This window comes from Trichosurus vulpecula, chromosome 2 (genome assembly GCF_011100635.1).
Source record: "Trichosurus vulpecula isolate mTriVul1 chromosome 2, mTriVul1.pri, whole genome shotgun sequence".
Taxonomy (NCBI): Eukaryota; Metazoa; Chordata; class Mammalia; order Diprotodontia; family Phalangeridae; genus Trichosurus; species Trichosurus vulpecula.
Window position 1 is genome coordinate 99,514,236 of NC_050574.1, and position 18,038 is coordinate 99,532,273.

At 40.0% G+C, this 18,038-nt stretch overlaps 1 protein-coding gene across 1 annotated transcript; it reads left to right on the plus strand.

Annotated features, from left to right (window-relative positions):
• Positions 1 to 15,594: 15,594 nt before the first annotated feature.
• On the plus strand, positions 15,595 to 17,734 carry LOC118837374 (cytochrome c oxidase subunit 7B, mitochondrial-like). The gene is made up of 2 exons (XM_036744221.1): positions 15,595 to 16,092; positions 17,605 to 17,734. Exon 1 carries the CDS (start codon positions 15,659 to 15,661, stop codon positions 15,899 to 15,901), a length of 243 nt encoding a protein of 80 aa, XP_036600116.1. The 5' UTR covers positions 15,595 to 15,658; the 3' UTR covers positions 15,902 to 16,092; positions 17,605 to 17,734.
• Positions 17,735 to 18,038: the final 304 nt, after the last annotated feature.

Consider the following 18,038-nt stretch of genomic DNA (forward strand, 5'->3'; position numbering starts at 1 on the left):
ATCTTATAGCTTTTAATGAATTCATAGATTAAGAAGTGGAGGGGGGAAAAGTGGAGAAAAAGATGACGTTGTGAAAAGCAGGCCCTGCTGAGGGCATGTGAATGCCAAGGACCTGTGTAGCGACAGTTTCCATCTCCGAAATGAAATTTCTCCAGTTGCCTGATTTTTTTTCACTTCTCTTTGTTGTACTGTCTGAAATTTCACCAATTAGAAATTAAGAAATATTTTCTTTTTTTGAATGGAAAAATAGGATTCTATTTGAAATTAGAAATATCTATTATTTACATCCTGCTTTTTAAAATTCAACATGTCTTGCTTGTCTGTGTTTCCTTCTGAACTTCCTTCTGTTCTCTTGTGCACATTTTAAAAAAATTGGTTTGTTAACTCTTTTCTTTCTTTTTTTCTTCTTTTTTAAGTCTGCACTAGCTCCTCTCTCCCTCCTCATTATTCCCTCCTTCAAAGAAAAAAAAAACAGGAAGACTCAATCCTTGTAACAAATAAGCATAGTTAAGCAAAACAAATCTACACATTTGTCACGTCCAAAAATGTATGTCTCATTCTGCATAGAAAGCTCCTCTTTTAAAAGTGCCTACTATCCTATAACTGTCCCAAAGAGATCAATCATTCCCGTGTATGAATTATACCAATCCCAAGACATTCCTTCTAACCCCTAGCTAAAACCAGCTGCCTTGAGAGGGAGACCAAGAGAACTGTGAGTTTGATCTAAGGTGAGAGGTGATTGGTGATCGATTCCAATGGAGCACTTTGAAGGCATGAGCCAGATCTGTTTGGGATGCTGGAACTGGAGATTTTCAGTAGCATGATGATCCTGGGGTCCCTGGGAAAGGAACATTAATACACAGAAAAGTGTACAGAGGGATATATGGGAGAATGCCGGAGTCAAGCTTGATATATTCAGAAAGGCATTATGATATAATGGAAACATCTCTGAGTTGGAATCTAGGAAATGTGAGTTCTAATCCTGGCTCCATCACTTGTGATGTCAGGCAAGTCACTTCATCTCCGCGGGGTCCTAGTTTTCCCATCTGTAAAATGAGATTGTACTGTAAGGTAGCTTTTGTTCTAGTACTCTATTGTTAGAACAGTGATTTATAAGGGTTTTTTTTTAAACTTTGCCTAGGACCAGGTTCTGAGCCTAGCAAAGGGCAAAGGCACACTCTTGGTTCTCCTCGGCTCTCCTGAATACCATGAGAATGCTCCCAGAACCCAGAACTCAGGCTGGTGCCATTGGTAGGACTCTTCAACCACTTGATGGCCTCAATAGGCTTTTGTGGGCTTGCCTGGGAACCTAATTACCATTTATTATGCTGTGTCTATGGGAAAATGTTCAAAGTTCCAAACAACTGATTTTCAAATGCTCTTTTGGAACATAACCTGTTGGTAAGCCTGTACTCTGAATGTAGATGGTCTATTATCAGTAGAAACTTAGAGGAGCTCAAATTAGTACCTTGCTTTTAAATTCCATACCTGATTTGAAAGAAGGGGGTTAAGAAATGTTGCCCAGCTGGAGCGAGGAAAAAGGAAATACAAGAAGTATTTTGTTCCCATTAAAGACCTGATTCCAAGTAAGCCATAAATGCCAATGTTTTGTCTATGATTAAAGCAGAAGTAAAATGATTTATGGGAAAAGCCCTGACTGCTTACAAGGTTATACAATAGCAAGCAATATCAACTTACCATTTTGCCTGCAGGCTAGTGTGTACATATGAAAAGAAAAGCCAGAGGACTGAAGCAATTATCCTTAAAATTCTAGTAAACATTACCTTTCTTTCAATAACTAAATCTGGCTACTTTTGGCATAAGTCTTTCTTGGCCTGGTTTATTCAGATAACCACCTCAATTCTCTGCTTAGCTTTACATATACAAATAGATATGTCCAAGGGTCTACAAGTGATGATTGGGTTTTTAAAATTGTTATTCAATTTGGAGAAGATGACTTACTCTTTTATTAGGAAAAGGCTAAAAAACATTTTTGCTGAATTTTATTAATTTAACTTTTTTCTGGAAAAGATTTTAAAAAATTCTTAGCATGAAAATAAATGTAATAAGCCCAGGATTGAGAAATAAACCTGCTTACTTTCTCCTACTCCACCCCAACCTGTAATTTATTGAAGAATTTACAATTTAAGCTGAATTAAATTCATAGATGATTGGTTTGGGATGGTCTTCTCTCAGTGAGGAAGGTTAATGAATGTTATTCCTAGCAATAGCTCATTTGATTTTTTTCCTTCAGAGTTTATGTTTGTTTAATCAGAACCTTCTAGCCCATAAATCACATGCATGTAGAAGATAATAATTGTAGCAGTGTAGCTTTTATAGAGCTTGAGGCATCTTTATCCCAAATCTCAGGTACCACTAAGTCAGGTCCTTAGAAAGCAGCTAGCTAAATTCCATGTTCAAGGGGTACCTTTGAGGGATCTGGGACGGTCTTATGCTATTAGCTCAAGCCCTTATTCCAATGAGCTGATTATCTGCTTTAGTTTCTCTAACTGTAAAATGGGGATAATAATAGCACCTACTTCCCAGGGTTGTTATGAGCATCAAATGAGCTAATATTGGTAAAGCATTTAACCAAGAACCTGGCACATAGTAGGCAATTAAATCCTTCCTTCCTTCCTTCCTTCCTTTCTTCCTTCCTTCCTTCCTTCCTTCCTTCCTGCCTGCCTGCAAAACCTGGACAGTCTACCAGTGCCATGCCAGGAAACTGAATCGCTTCCATTTCAGTTGTCTTAGGAAGATTCTGAAGATCACCTGGCAGAATAAGGTACCAGACACTGAGGTCCTTACTCGAACTAAACTCCCAAGCATTCAAACTCTGCTTCAGAGAGCCCAACTCCGATGGACTGGCCACACTGTTCGAATGCAAAACACAGGGTTGCCAAAAAGACTGTTTAATGGAGAACTCACATAGGGCAAGCGTTCACATGTTGGTCAGAAGAAGTGATACAGGGGCACTCTCAAGGTCTCTCTCAAGAACTTTGGAATTGATTGTGTGACATGAGAGACACTGACACAGGACCGCTCAGCATGGTGTGCCCACATTGCAGAACTGAAACAGCTCAAAAGAAATGCAGGATGCGCAAGTTTGGAGTATCCATCCCAAATGTTCACACAGACTATTTGTGCCCGACCTGTGGTAGAGCATTCTGAGCCTGTATTGGCCTGATCAGCTACAGTCAGACATACTGAAATTTGACTCAAGCATAGTGGTATCATTTTGGTCCTCTGAGAACAAAGGACAATAACCACCTCCTTCCTTCCTTCCTTCTTTTCTTCCTTCCTTCCTTCCTTCCTTCCTTCCTCCCTCCCTTCCCTCCTTTCTTCTTTGTCTTCTTTCTTCCTTCCCCCAAATATCAATCACTAGTTAAATGTCCTCAGTATCATCTGTACTAGTGATTAGCTTCTCCTGCTATCTTCTCATTCTAACTGAAAAACAATTAAAATAAATTAGCTTTTACAAATGGCTATTTATTGAAAAGATGTAACAAGAATAGAAATTTTTAAAAAATCTCCCTAAACAGGAGGCAAATTTTCCTTTCTGCCACCTTGGTCCCTGGGGAGGATGAATTGCTGCAAAGCATCAGTCCCACCAAATTCACTTCTTGATATGTCATAGCTACTAGAGTAATCAAAAATAGTCACTTCTTTGCTATAGAATATGGAGTCTCAGCTCCATGTGCTACTCCCTTTGGCAATTTGGACCCATTTTCAAAATAATGTTGTTTTTTAAAAATATATTTTATTTTTTCCCCAACTACATGTTAAAACAATTTTTAACATTTAAAAAAAGTTTTGAGTTCCAAATTCTATGCCTCCCTCACTCCTCTCCCTCCTCCCTGAGATAGTAAATAATCAGATATAGGTTATACATGTGCAATCATGTAAAACATTTCCATATTAGTCACTTTGTACAAGAAAACTTGAATAAAAGAAAAAGAATGAAAGAAAGTGAAAAAGTACATGCTTCAGCCTGTATTCAAACAATATCAATTCTTTCTCTGGAGGCAGAGAGTATGCTTTTTCATTAGTCCTTCAGCTTTAATCCTTTAGCTAAGTTATTCACAGTTCTTAATTGTACAATATTGCTGTTACTGTGTACAACATTCTCTTGGTTCTGTTCATGTCACTTGCATCAGTTTATGTAAGTCTTTCCAGGTCTTTCTGAAATCATCCTGCTTGTCATTTCTTATAGCACAATAATATTCCATCACAATCATAGAGCAAAACGTGTCAGCTATTCCCTAATAGGTGAGCATCCCTTCGATTTCCAATTCATAGACACCACAAAAAGAGCTGGAATAGTGTTTTTAAATGCATAAAACATATAGGATTGCAAAGGAAACCAATTATGTTGAAATATATTTGTCAAATACAAAAAATTCAAAGTTCATACATTCCCTGAAATGTTTTGGACCTCTGTGTGGGGACCCCACATTAAGACTCCTTGAATTAGAAGGATGAGTAAGATTTATAGAGAGGAGAATGCCTTGTATTACAAAGTAACAAGTTAGAATCAATGTTCCCTAATATACATGCCTTTTTTCTAAAAACTAATTTTCCATCTATTTTCTTTTATTAAAAAATTAAATTGACCTTATTTTCATGTGAGAGCAAATATTGTTCCAAATAGGGCACAGATAAATTGAAAAACATGAAGTTATCCATGCTTGAAATCTATAGTGAACATAAATTCATAAGCAAAATAAATATTCCTTTAATGAATGTGTACCTACAAATCCCAAATACCTTTTCAGGTATGATAAGAAATAAGAGATACAAAGATATATGTAATATTGAATTCCTACCCACAGAGATCTAAGGGTCTAGTAGAAGAGATATGTATATAAATAATTATGATATAAGGAAGTACGTGCTAGGTACCCTGGGAGTAAAAACAAAGAAAAATAAGGGTTCAGAGGAAAAAGGTTACTTCTGCTGCAGGATAATAGACTGAGGCTTCATGGCAGTAGCGGCATTTGAGTTTGGCCACGATGGATGTATTTAATAGGCAGAAATTAGGGTGGAAAGGATAATGTGTACTAAGGAATGGAAAGTAGTACAGAATGGATGAATCATAGGTCTGTGTAGGGAAGTGACAGGAAATGATGCTGGAAACTCAATAATTCAATTCAACATAGACTTATTAAACACCTGCTATGTACAAGGCACTGTGCTAGGAGCTGAGAAGTCATTTAGGGGCATACTGTAGATGATTTATATTGAACTGTAGGATATTTATTCAGTAGGCAACGGGAGCCATTAGAGGTCTTTGACCAGGAGAGTGACTCAAGTGAGGTAGTGATTTGAGAGAGCACTGGTGGTGGAGCAGTGATGATGCAAGTGGAAGAGGTACTGAAGGAGGAAAACCATTTAGGTGGCTATTATAAGAGACCTGGCATTCAGTTAATAAAGTCAGTCAGTCAATAAACATTTATTAAGCGCCTACCATATGCCAGACACTACACCAAATGCTGGAGATAAAATGGAAATTTGAACTAAGGTAGTAGGGGTGGGAAGTAATCAATCTACCAGCATTTGTTAAGAATCTATTATGTTCCAGGACTGATATTAGGTGCTGTGTTAAGTACAAAGACAAAAATGAAATAGTTCTTGCCCTTAAAGAATTAAGCAGATAAAAAATACATGCACAATTATTTTGCATGTAATTTTGGGGAGGAGGAGGTGACAAATCCTAGTAACTAGAGGAAGATAGGAGATGGAGCATTGTATGTGAGGCGCATACAAGGTCATTTTCACTGAACCATAAAGTGCAAGAAGGGTAGTTATGTGTAAGGATTTTAAAAGCAAAAGCAAGAAGCTTATATTCGATCCTAGTGTTGAGGTTTAGTCTCTGCCCACCTAGGGCCAAAAACTGTTGTGGTTTCATGATGTGTTGTAGAACCGTCTCAAAGAATTCATAGTCAGACCAACTCTAATCCAGGTATAGACATTTATTGAGATTGACGCCTCTCATGAAGCAGGCTAAGTTCCAAGAGGAAACACCAGCTTCAGAGAAAGCAAGACGGATTTTTATAGGGTAAAGATGCAATTACATAACAGAAATTTACATAGAATACAGGAATATGATTAATATTTAAAAGGCAGGAGGAGTGTCTTAAAGGATTAGGTAATGGAGTAGGAATCCTAGACTCAGTAGAACTGCACAGGCACAATTGTAGGGTGGGCCCCTTCTACGGTTTGGTGGTCAAGCATTCTGGGCATGCTGTCCTCCAGTTGGCTAGTTATTGTGTTCCTGTCTGGTCAAGATAGTTAGGTATTGCGGTCCTGTCTTGGGCTAAATGGATATGTGATTGTGATTGCATACCTGTTTCGTGGGAAAGGGTCTGTGTGCAGTGGCTGGGTTTCTGTCACATGGACATGCTTGCTGTTCTGTGGGAACTAAGAGTTCAGGGACACACCTGTTGTTCTAGTGAGCAGGGAGGCATAAGTTAGGACATTGATAGGGGGAGGGGGAGAGTGGGAGTGGGTTGGGGGGTAGGGGGGTAGGTAGGTACAGTGGGCCTGTAATGAAGTTAGAATACTGGGGCTGGGGCCAGGTCTACGAGGACTCCATCACTAGTGGCCATAGGAAGCCACTGGAATTTAATTGCAAAGGGAGGTGGCACAGATAGACCTTCATTTTAGGCATATCACTTTAGAAGCTGAGTTGAGGATGGGTTGGAGTGGGAAGAGACTTGAAGAAGGGGATAAAATGAAGGAATATTGAAAGAGTCTGAGGAAAAGATGATGAGGGCCTCATCTAGGGCAGAGCCTGTGTGAGTAGAGAGAAGGGGATAGGAGAGATATGAAGGTGGAAATGGCAAGATTGGACAAGAGTAGGTTGAAAGAGAGTGAAAGATGACACCAAGAACAGAGAGGAAGAGAGAAAAGTGAGAGATGTTAGTATGGAAGCATCAACAAGTCTGGGTGATTGATTGGTGGAAAGAATACGAGTCAATTAGGAATGAAGTTTACAGTCTAGATCAGTGGGAGAACAGTGGCGTCATTAACAAAAATAGAGGGAGTAGAAGGAATTGATAGTTGAGGTGAGAGGGTTATGGAGATTGTTAATTTTACACACGTTGAATTTAAGCTGTTGGCAGGTCATTCAGGGAGTCATTTCCATAGTTGAAGCCATGTGAGTAGGGGAACTTAACCCAGAGATGGAGTATAAAGAAAGAAGAACAGAAACACACGTGATATACTTACACTTAGAGGAAAAAAGAGGAAAGGGAGCTAGTAAAGGAAGTACATAAAGATCAGCTAGAATTAAGAGAACCCGGATAGTATAGTTTTTTAGAGGAGAGTGTATTAAGAAGAGAGGATGGCCAGCAATGTCAAGGGCTGCAGAGAAAAAGTCATTGCGTTTGGTAGTTAGGAGATCATTGGTAACCTTCAAAAGATCAGTCTTGGTAGAGTTGTATGTGTTTGTGTTATGCATGTTGGTTATCCAAAATCTAAGGGTTTGCTTTATAATGGGTTGAATTATGATGAATCCTCATCTGCCCCTCTTCTGATCAGTGGGTGACCTTAGTGTTTACAGTTGTGGTTTGGGGCAATGGAACTGAGTTTTCCTTATATGTGGACCTAAGAAGTCTATTCAGGAATCAAAGTAGCAATCTTGGCTTCATTGGCATCAATGAAATTTTTACTAATGAAACTCTAACCAATTCTATGGATTTTCCCATTTCAAGCAATGCTTTTTAAAAAATCAAACATTTTTAAAGAGAGCTTTATTTCAATATGGTATCATTCCCTCTTAAATATTCAGACTCTATCTTTACCAAAAGTAATTAGAATTTTATTAATAGCCTATTTCCCACTGGGCCAAAAATTATGTCCTCTAATTATCTAAGCTAAAGTTAATATCTTAGTAGTATCTCCAGTCTATTGAAACTTTTTTTTAATCATTCTACTTGTGATAGATGTTCATAGGTTTTTTGGACTCTATCACATCATTTTGAAATTCAGTTTGCACCATTAAAATATCAATTACAGTGCTTCCAGGTACTCTTCTTTATGCCTTGTCAAAGACAATCAAGTTGATGACTAGATGGTTTTGGATTGTCATTGAGGCTGGAAGAATAGGTTTACCTTTTCTTTATCAGGGTGTCACAAAGGTCATACAAATCAACTTTATTTAAACAGCTTAGATAATTCAGTTATGTCTCTCTGGGAGTTATGGTACAATGGTTGCTAATTACCCAAGGCACAGTGGGAGCTTTTTCCTAATCCCTGAAGATACAGCTGATAAAGCATCCAAAAAGATTTTTTTTCTTTTGCCCAGACAAATTTACAGTGTCAAGATCACAGTGAAGGGGCTTAATATCATGTTTGGCAATCAAACTAGCTATATATCCCACTCCTCAGTTATGGTTATTTGTAGCATTCCTTAAGAAAGTATCATTGAATTTCACTGGCAGCAGGGGGCTGATGGCTTTAAGGGTTATACTTACAAACCAACCCACACAAGGAAGGCATTGTAAGAAAAGTATTCATTAGGGCTAAAAGGAAAATTAGGGGTTGGGTCTATGTCTCTTTCCAGTCTTAGATTTGACTAAAGTGTGTGGGAGTGAAGGGTAGGGAGGGAAATAAGATGGATAGCTAAAAAATAATTTATCCTACACTGCTTAATTTGGAATACTAATAAGGAAAGGTCCTTTTGTCTTTACCTTTGAGCTTCTAAAAGGCAGGATGTTCATAACAATGCTTAATACTTAAATAAGCACCTTTCTTCTTCAAAGTGTTTAGAAAACATTAACTACCTGTTAGAATCTGTTCTGGGCAAAGAATGTAGAGCCTGTTACCCAGGGCACAACTATATCAGTTCATAGAGGAGATAAATCCAACCACAGCATAAATAAAGAGATTTTAATTCCCTCCAGCTGAAACCACTGCAGGCAATAGAAATAGAGTTTATAGGCCACCCCATTCCCCTCAAGTCATCCTCACCCAAGAACACCCAGGGTGTTTCTGCGGCTCCTAGAATTCTCTGCTCTACCTCATAATTTCTCTGTATGTTACTCATCCTCTTCCTTTTCCCTCCTTTATCAGAGAAAGAAGCATCTTTCAACTTTTACACTGATAACTCTTCTACTTGTGTCCTCAGTCCCATTCTATCCTGGTTTCTTGGGGACTTTGTTTTATTAGTTATCTTCTGTCTTGTGTCTTAATTTTTAGTTTCTCTACTGATTTCTTGCTGTTTGCCAGAAACATTTTCAGGTCTCTTTTGTTCTAAAACCAAAACAAAAAAAAAAACCTCCCTGGACCCTATTATCACCCCTTGGAGCTATCATAATTGTCGATTCTCTTTCACTAACATCAGCTTTCTGTATACTCTCTCTCTGCCTGATCTAGTCTCTTGACTTTGACTATCATCTCTATGCAGACTATTTGCGTATCTCTAGCTCCAGTCCAAACTGCAGTCCCAAACTCAACTCTTACATTTCCAATAGTGGGTTAGACATGGTCTCCCTACACATCAATCTCAAGATGTTTGAGATTAACATCATTTCCAATGATGACACCATAGTCACATTCATCCTATATAACCAGTTCTTATTTCAGCTCTCCTCTTTTACCGTTGATGATATTGGTATTCTTCTAGTCAGTCGGGGACAACTATCAGAGTCATTGTTTAAGACTCCTGACTCTTCCACATATCTCATATCCAAACAAATGCTAAACCCTGTGTCTTCTTTCCTTTGTAACATATTGAAATGTAAAATTATTTTAACGTAGGTCTTGATACTTAAGCAGCTTCATTGGGAGAATGTGCACAAGGGAGGGTATCAAAAGCTATATTAGAAAATGAAATTTGGAATCAAAACCTGAAGAGGCCTGAGGTTTGTTTACTACTCAGAACCTTCGTTTCTAGACGTGATGGAAACTGTTCAAGAAGAGATATAGAAGGCACTAGACACAATGTCCCCCAAAATAAAATTGATCATAACTTAGTTAACCGATAAAAACAACTGGTTACGGATATAGCAGCTGTAGCAGATTGAACCCAGCCATGGAGACTCAGGACACCCCTAAGAGGGGCCAGTGTGGGGAGGTGGGTAAAAATATAGGGATTTTAAGACTGGAATTCCATCTTTGTGGAGAGTAAAACAATAATGACAGGTTGATCACTCGGCTCCCTTATCTTCTGGAGCAGTATTGGGCTAGAATTTTCTCAATCTCTTCTCTCAAAGAGCTTACATTCCATTGAGAGGCAGTGTAGTGTATAGAGTGCAGAGTTAGGGTTGGAAAAACCATAGTTCAGATTTTGCTTCATACCTAAGTCAAGTCACATGACATCTTTGCTTCAGCTTTCTTATCTGTAAAATAAGGGGGTCAGGGTAGGACTTAACTAGGGTAGGCATCTAGGGTACCTTCTATCTCTAAATCTATGCCCTTATGAAACCAAAAAAAAAGATTTAGAAACCATGTTAATCAACAAAACAGCTCATATTAATGCTATGAAGAAGAAAAAGTGTGGCAGCCAAAGGCAATATTGATTAAGAACAGGGGTTCTTAATTTTTCTTAACTTTCCTAACAGTTTTTAACTTTTTTTTTCATCCTGGTCTCCTTTGGCAGGCTGGCAAAACCTTTAGACTTCTCAGAATAATTTTTTTTGCTCGCATTCATAATTGAAGGAAATTGGTATTTCAGTTAGAGGTTAGTGAAAATAAAAATAATTTTTTCCCTATACAAGTTCACAAACCCCTTGACCTCTATCCATGGACTCCAGGTTAAGAACCCTCTACTATCAGCTTATTTGCCAAACATTGTGGACTAGTTATGATGGAAGACTGAGTAGTATCTCCTTATAAAACATGGATGACCAGGGGAAAATGAGCCTACCGAACTATCTATATAAGTATTTTGTTTTTTCCAATTCCATGGAAAGACAATTTATAACATTCATTTTTTTTATAAAAATTTGAGCTCCAAAGTTTTTCCCTCCCTCTGTTCCTACCTCTTTACTAAGATGATAAGCAATTTGATATAGGTTCTATATGTGCAGTCATGTAAAATCCATTTCCATATTAGTCATGTAGTAAAAGAAGAGACAGTTTGCAAAAAAATAAAAATACAGTTTGCAAAAGAAAAAAAAACCATGAAAAAATAAATAAAATGAAGATAATACGTTTTGATCTTCATTCAGATTCCATCTGTTCTTTCTCTGGAAATGGTTAGCATTTTCCATCATAAATCCCTTGTAATTGTCTTGGATCATTGTATTGCTGAGAACAGCTAGGTCAATCATAGTTGATCATGCAAAAGTGTTGCTGTTATTGTATACAATGTCCTCCTGATTCTGCTCACTTCACTTTGCTTTAGTTCATGTAAGTCTTTCTGGATTTTGCTGAAATCTGCCTGCACATCATTCCTTATAGCATAATAGTATGCCATTACAATCACATTACATTTGTTTAGCCATTCCCCAATTGATGGGCATCCCTCGATTTCCAATACTTTGCCACCACAAAAAGAGCTGCTACAAATTTTTTTATACATGTACAGACCTAGTAGTGGTATTGCTGAATCAAAGGATATGCCATTTTATAGCCCTTTGGGCATAGTTCCAAATTGCTCTCTAGAATGGTTGGATCAGTTCACAACTCTACCATTAGTGTCCCAATTTTCCTACTTCCTCTCCAACATTTATTGTTTTCCTTTTCTGTCATGATGGGTGTGGGGTGGTACCTCAGAGTTGTTTTAATTTGCATTTCTTTAATCAATAGTGATTTAGAGCACTTTTTCATATGACTATAGATAGCTTTGATTTCTTCATCCGAAAACTGCCTCTAGGCAACTTTTCTAAGACTATAAATCGCAGAGAAGGTACAGATCTGAACTGGAAAGCTTGGCACCAAGAACTCCCTACACAGATCACAGTCTGCTTTAAAAAAAAATTAGTAAAAACAAGTTCATAACAATAAAAAAGGAAAAATTTTACATAAGGAAGGTCTCCAAATCACTAGGGAAAATCACAGTGATTTTATCTGTAAAAAACATCCAAGAATGGGGGGCGGAGCCAAGATGGCAGCGGGTAAGCAGGGACTAGAGTGAGCTCCATACCGAGTCCCTCCAAAAACCTGTAAAAAATGGCTCTGAACCAATTCTAGAACGGCAGAACACACAGAACAGCAGAGGGAAGCAGGGATCCAGCCCAGGACAGCCTGGATGGTCTCTGGGTGAGGTCTATTCCACACGGAGCTGGGAGCTGGGAGCTGGGAACGGAGTGGAGCAGAGCCCAGCCTGAGCAGCGTGGAACAACCAAACTTGGAGTCGGGCGGATGGGGCCAGAAGCACCCTGAATATGTGAGCTGTGTTAGTTACCAGACCCCTCGACCCACAAACACCAAAGACTGCGGAGAAGGTTAGTGGGAAAAGCTGCGGGAGTGGAAGGAGTTCGCGGTTCAGCTTCCAGCCCCGGGGGCAGCGGAGGTGGGGCAGCTACAGCTGTTGTTACTTCCGGCTCCAGGCCCACCTGGTGGGAGGAATTAAGTGGCAGATCAGAGCAGGGGTGCACAGCCTGCCGAAGATTTAAGCCCAGTCCGGGTTGAGGGTTGGGGAAGGAGCAGTGCTGCTGTGGCAGAGCTGGCACCTCCCCCCAAACGTGGAACATAGAACTCGTTAGTCTACAAGCAGTCATACCCCACTGAAAAACTCAAGGGTCAAGTTAGTTGGTTGGGAATATGGCCAGTCAGCTAAAGCACACCCAGATTCAGTCTCAGACTTTGGATTCTTTCTTTGGTGACAAAGAAGACCAAAACATACAGCCTAAAGAAGACAACAAAGTCATAGAACCTACAACCAAAGCCTCCAAGAAAAACATGAACTGGCCCCAGGCCATAGAACTCAAAAAGGAGTTGGAAAAGCAAGTTAGAGAAGTAGAGGAAAAATTGGGAAGAGAAATGAGAAGGATGCGAGAAAACCATGAAAAACAAGTCAATGACTTGCTAAAGGAGACCCAAAAAATACTGAAAAATACACTGAAGAAAACAACACCTTAAAAAACAGACTAACTCAGATGGCAAAAGAGCTCCAAAAAGCCAATGAGGAGAAGAATGCCTTGAAAGGCAGAATTAGCCAAATGGAAAAGGAGGTCCAAAAGACCACTGAAGAAAATACTACTTTAAAAATTAGATTGGAGCAAGTGGAAGCTAGTGACTTTATGAGAAATCAGGATATTATAAAACAGAACCAAAGGAATGAAAAAATGGAAGCCAATGTGAAATATCTCCTTGGGAAAACCACTGACCTGGAAAATAGATCCAGGAGAGATAATTTAAAAATTATTGGACTACCTGAAAGCCATGATCAAAAAAAGAGCCTAGATACCATCTTTCAAGAAATTATCAAGGAGAACTGCCCTGATATTCTAGAGCCACAGGGCAAAATAGAAATTGAAAGAATCCATCGATCGCCTCCTCAAATAGATCCCAAAAAGAAATCTCCTAGGAATATTGTCGCCAAATTCCAGAGCTCCCAGATCAAGGAGAAAATACTGCAAGCAGCCAGAAAGAAACCATTTGAGTATTGTGGAAACCCAATCAGAATAACCCAAGATCTGGCAGCTTCTACATTAAGAGATTGAAGGGCTTGGAATGCGATATTCCGGAGGTCAATGGAGCTAGGATTAAAACCTAGAATCACCTACCCAGCAAAACTGAGTATCATGTTCCAAGGCAAAATATGGATTTTCAATAAAATAGAGGACTTTCAAGCTTTCTCAGTGAAAAGACCAGAACTGAATAGAAAATTTGACTTTCAAACACAAGAATCAAGAGAAGCATGTAAAGGTAATCAAGAAACGGAAATTGCAAGGGACTTACTAAAGTTGAACTGTTTTGTTTACATTGCTACATGGAAAGATGATGTGTATGATTCATGAGACCTCAGTATTAGGGTAGTTGAAGGGAATATGCATATATACATGTTTATGTATATATATATAAGTGAATGTGTATGTATGTATATATCTATGTGTATATGTATGTATGTGTATGTATGTATATATATGTGTGTTTATATATATATATATGTAAAAGAAAGAGCAGACACAGGGTGAGTTGAAGATGAAGGGAAGATATCTAAAAGAAATAAAATGAAATTAAGGGATGAGAGAGCAACATACTGAGAGAGGGAGATAGAGAGAGACAGAATGGGGTGGATTATCTCGCATAAAGGTGGCAAGAGGAAGCAGTTCTGTGGGTGGAGGGGAGAGGGCAGGTGAGGGGGGAATGAGTGAACCTTGCTCTCATCGCATTTGGCCTGAGGAGGGAATACCATACATACTCAGTTGGGTGCCTTACCCCACAGGAAAGAAGAGGGAGGAAGATAAAAAAAAATAAAAGGGGGGGGATGATGGAGGGGAGGGCAGATGGGGGTGGAGGTAATCAAAACAAACACTTTGGAAAGGGGACAGGGTCAAGGGAGAAAATTCAATAAAGCAGGATGGGTTGGGAGGGAGCAAAATGTAGTTAGCCTTTCACAGCATGAGTATTGTGGAAGGGTTATACATAATGATACACATGTGGCCTAGGTTGAATTGCTCGACTTCTTGGGGAGGGTGGGTGGGAAGGGAAGAGGGGAGAGAATTTGGAACTCAAAGTTTTAAAATCAGATGTTCAAAAACAACAAAAAAAAAAGTTTTTGCATGCAACTAAAAAATAAGATACACAGGCAATGGGGCGTAGAAATTTATCTTGCCCTACAAGAAAGGAAGGGAAAAGGGGATGAGAGGGGAGGGGGGTGATAGAGGGGAGGGCTGACTGGGGAACAGGGCAACCAGAATATATGCCATCTTGGAGTGGGGGGGAGGGTGGAAATGGGGAGAAAATTTGTAATTCAAACTGTTGTGAAAATCAATGCTGAAAACCAAATATGTTAAATAAATAAATTTAAATTAAAAAAAAACATCCAAGAATATATAGACTACTGATGCACATTCTTGATTTCTCATTTCATAAAACGTTTCCTCTTTAATTTTGGTGCCTTCTTTAGATTATCTCTTTTTATCGTGTATCATGTTTGTCCATAATTCGTTGGCGTTTTGCCTCTCCCAATAGACCGTGAGCTCCTTGAGATCAGAGACTGCCTTTTTCTGTATCCCCAGAGATTGTATCCCTCCTATGTGTGCACACAGTAGGAGCTTAATAAATGCGTGTGGCCTGACTTTACAAGGGTGTGTGCATAAATCTGTCGGCGGTACTGCCAGGGGTATCAGTAGAACCAGGTATTAGGAAGTGGAGGGGATGAAGAAACCTGTTTAGGTTTTAGAAGATGGCGGATGACCTCGGCTTGAAAGTACTGATGCGCAAAGAGGACATTTGAGGAACAGGAAGCATAACAGCACAGATTTAAGCGCTGAGAGGGACCTTAAAGGTCTGCAAGTTTTACAGATAAGACCCCAAAGAGTCCGTGCCTCGACCAAAGTTACCCGAGAAGTAAGCGGTAGAGCTTGAATTTGAAACCGCGACCTCGAGCTCCAAGGCTCAGGTCCTTTCTAGCCGGCGCCGCGCCGCCGCACGGAATGCCGGGAAAGGGCCTCCGAGCATCCGTTGATCTCCGGGAAGGGCGCGGCCGCAAGCCGAGCGAAGGTGCTGCAGTTCCCTCGCTCGCGCTCCTCGGCCGTCCGCGATGCTGCCCCTGGTCCGCAGCGCCCTGAGCCGCCTCTCGGTCCGCAGCGTCCAGCACGTCGCCAAGGGTCCGAAGCTCAAGAGAAAGAAGCCCGACTTCCACGATAGCTACGGCACGCTCATCCTGGTGAGCGGGACGCTCTGGTGTCTGGGCACCTGGTCCTACGCGCTCACCCACTATGACCTGGACCACTACCTGTCCCCGGTCGGGGCGGTCCGGCCCAAGGACTGGAAGCGGCAGTGACGCGACGAGCGCGGCCCGCGTCCTTCCGAGCGACCCCAGAGTTGAGTTTGACTGTTACCGCCTCCGGCGTGGACGTTATAGCTGGTAAAGACATTTGCAATATAGACACATACATATATACGTTAAGGTAGTTTAGGAAAGTGAAGACATTGTTTGTGGAACAGCCGGAACTGACTGCACGGTGCCCGGAGGTAAGCGGCGTGAAACGAGGCTGGGAAGTCTGGGCAGGGCGGGCCCGGGTTATAGGCCACCGCGAGCACCAGAGGACTTTAATGTTTGCACCGCGGGCCTCGCCCATAGTCGTGGAGAGACTTGACTTGAATTATGCCGTCCCTAGCCCAAGTGGATGCAGTGCAGGGAGGAGAGAGCGGGCGGAGGAACGTTTAGGCCGCTGTTGCAGTTATCTAGGCCGGCTGGTGACGAGGGCCTGGGCCGCAGTGGGCGTGGTGGGGAGAGCGAGCAGGGGGGCCGTGAGCGGGAACGGACAGATTGTAATGAACGACCGAGGAAGAAGGGCTCTCAGCTGGAAGACTGTAAACTCCTTGAGAAGCAGAGATTATTTAATTTTTGTCTGTGCCCCGATTGCCTGGAACAGTGCCTGGCACGCAGTAGGTGCTTAGCAAATGTTGGTCAATTGTTCATTGAGGGCCGAAAGATATTAAGGCGGCAACATTCTATAAGACGTAGTAGTGCAACCTTTAGGCTTAATAATTCTCTCTTACAGAATGCCTCCCTCTGAGGTAGCAGTTTTTCAATCACCAAGGAATTATTTTTCCTCCTTCCCACCTATCAGCAATTGAAGAGGAAAAAAAGCCACCCCCAAAGTCATTATAACAAATTCTCTCCCTCTCTCCCCCTCCCTCTCTCTCTCTCTCTGTCTCTCTCTCTCTCTCACTGTTACATCTGTATCTACATAACTACATCTATACTACTTAGTCAAAGAAAAATGTTTAGTGACCAGGTCTGGGTTACACAAAGTGGCGTAATATCCTTTACACCCATGACCCTTTCTTTGCTCATGCTGAGAATGACCTCTTTTCCCTCAGTTCTCCTTATTTAAACCCATGGATCCTGATCCTTCAAGGCCTACTTTCAATGCCACTCACTTCATAGTACTCCACTTGGTATAGTGGATACAAATTGTGTAGGATTTAGAGCCAAATTTAGGTTCAAATTCCTCTTAAAGGGCAAACAAGCCGCGTAAACACTCCAAGACTCATTTCTTTATCTAGAAAATTGAGGAGCTTGGGCTAGATAGGTAGAACTCTTCTAGCTCTAAATCTGTGATCCTAACATCTCAATCAGAAGGAATTCTTATTTCAGTCAAGTAGCATTTATTAAGTGCCTACTATATATATGTATATGTGTGTATATGTATGTGTGTATGTGTATTTATGTATACACACACATATATACATATGTATATAGGTGTGTATGCATGTATATGTATGTACATATATACATATTTGTATATGTGTATATATACACATACATACACATACATATACATACACACACACACATATACACTATGTTCTAGGAACTGTGCCAAGACTTGGGATATCTATGTCTATCTCAATATAGAATTAAATAATACCTACTTGAAAGGAGCTTTCGTTGAGATAGGGAAGACAATAAATATACATAAAATACAAAGTGCTTCTTTTATTTCTAATTTGTGTAATTTTATTTGTGTATTTCAGATTTCATGGGAAGATCAAACACCTGGAGCACAAAAGGCACATACGTAGTTCTCTTTAAAATATTAAAAGATGCTTCATTATAGCTTTGCTATTGAACATCAGTATAAATAAATTAGTTGTTTAGTAACGTTTTACGTTTCAGTTAATTTCAGCATGTGAAATGTCATCACAACTTTTCCATCATCCCCTCCATGTCTGTATTATGATTCTTCATTCATCCATTCCTGCGTATTCACAGTTCCTCTCATATTGTCCTAATTAGTGTGTAATTTATTCTTTTAGTTCTCATTATTTGATAAAGATCTTTCCAAATTTTTTAATAGTACTCAAATCAGTCATAGTTACATTAGGGAAATGCATGATAAGCAGAAAAGATGGGCTGGTCACATGACAAGAATAACAGAGTAGCCCAGTATTCAACTGGTATCCTCAGG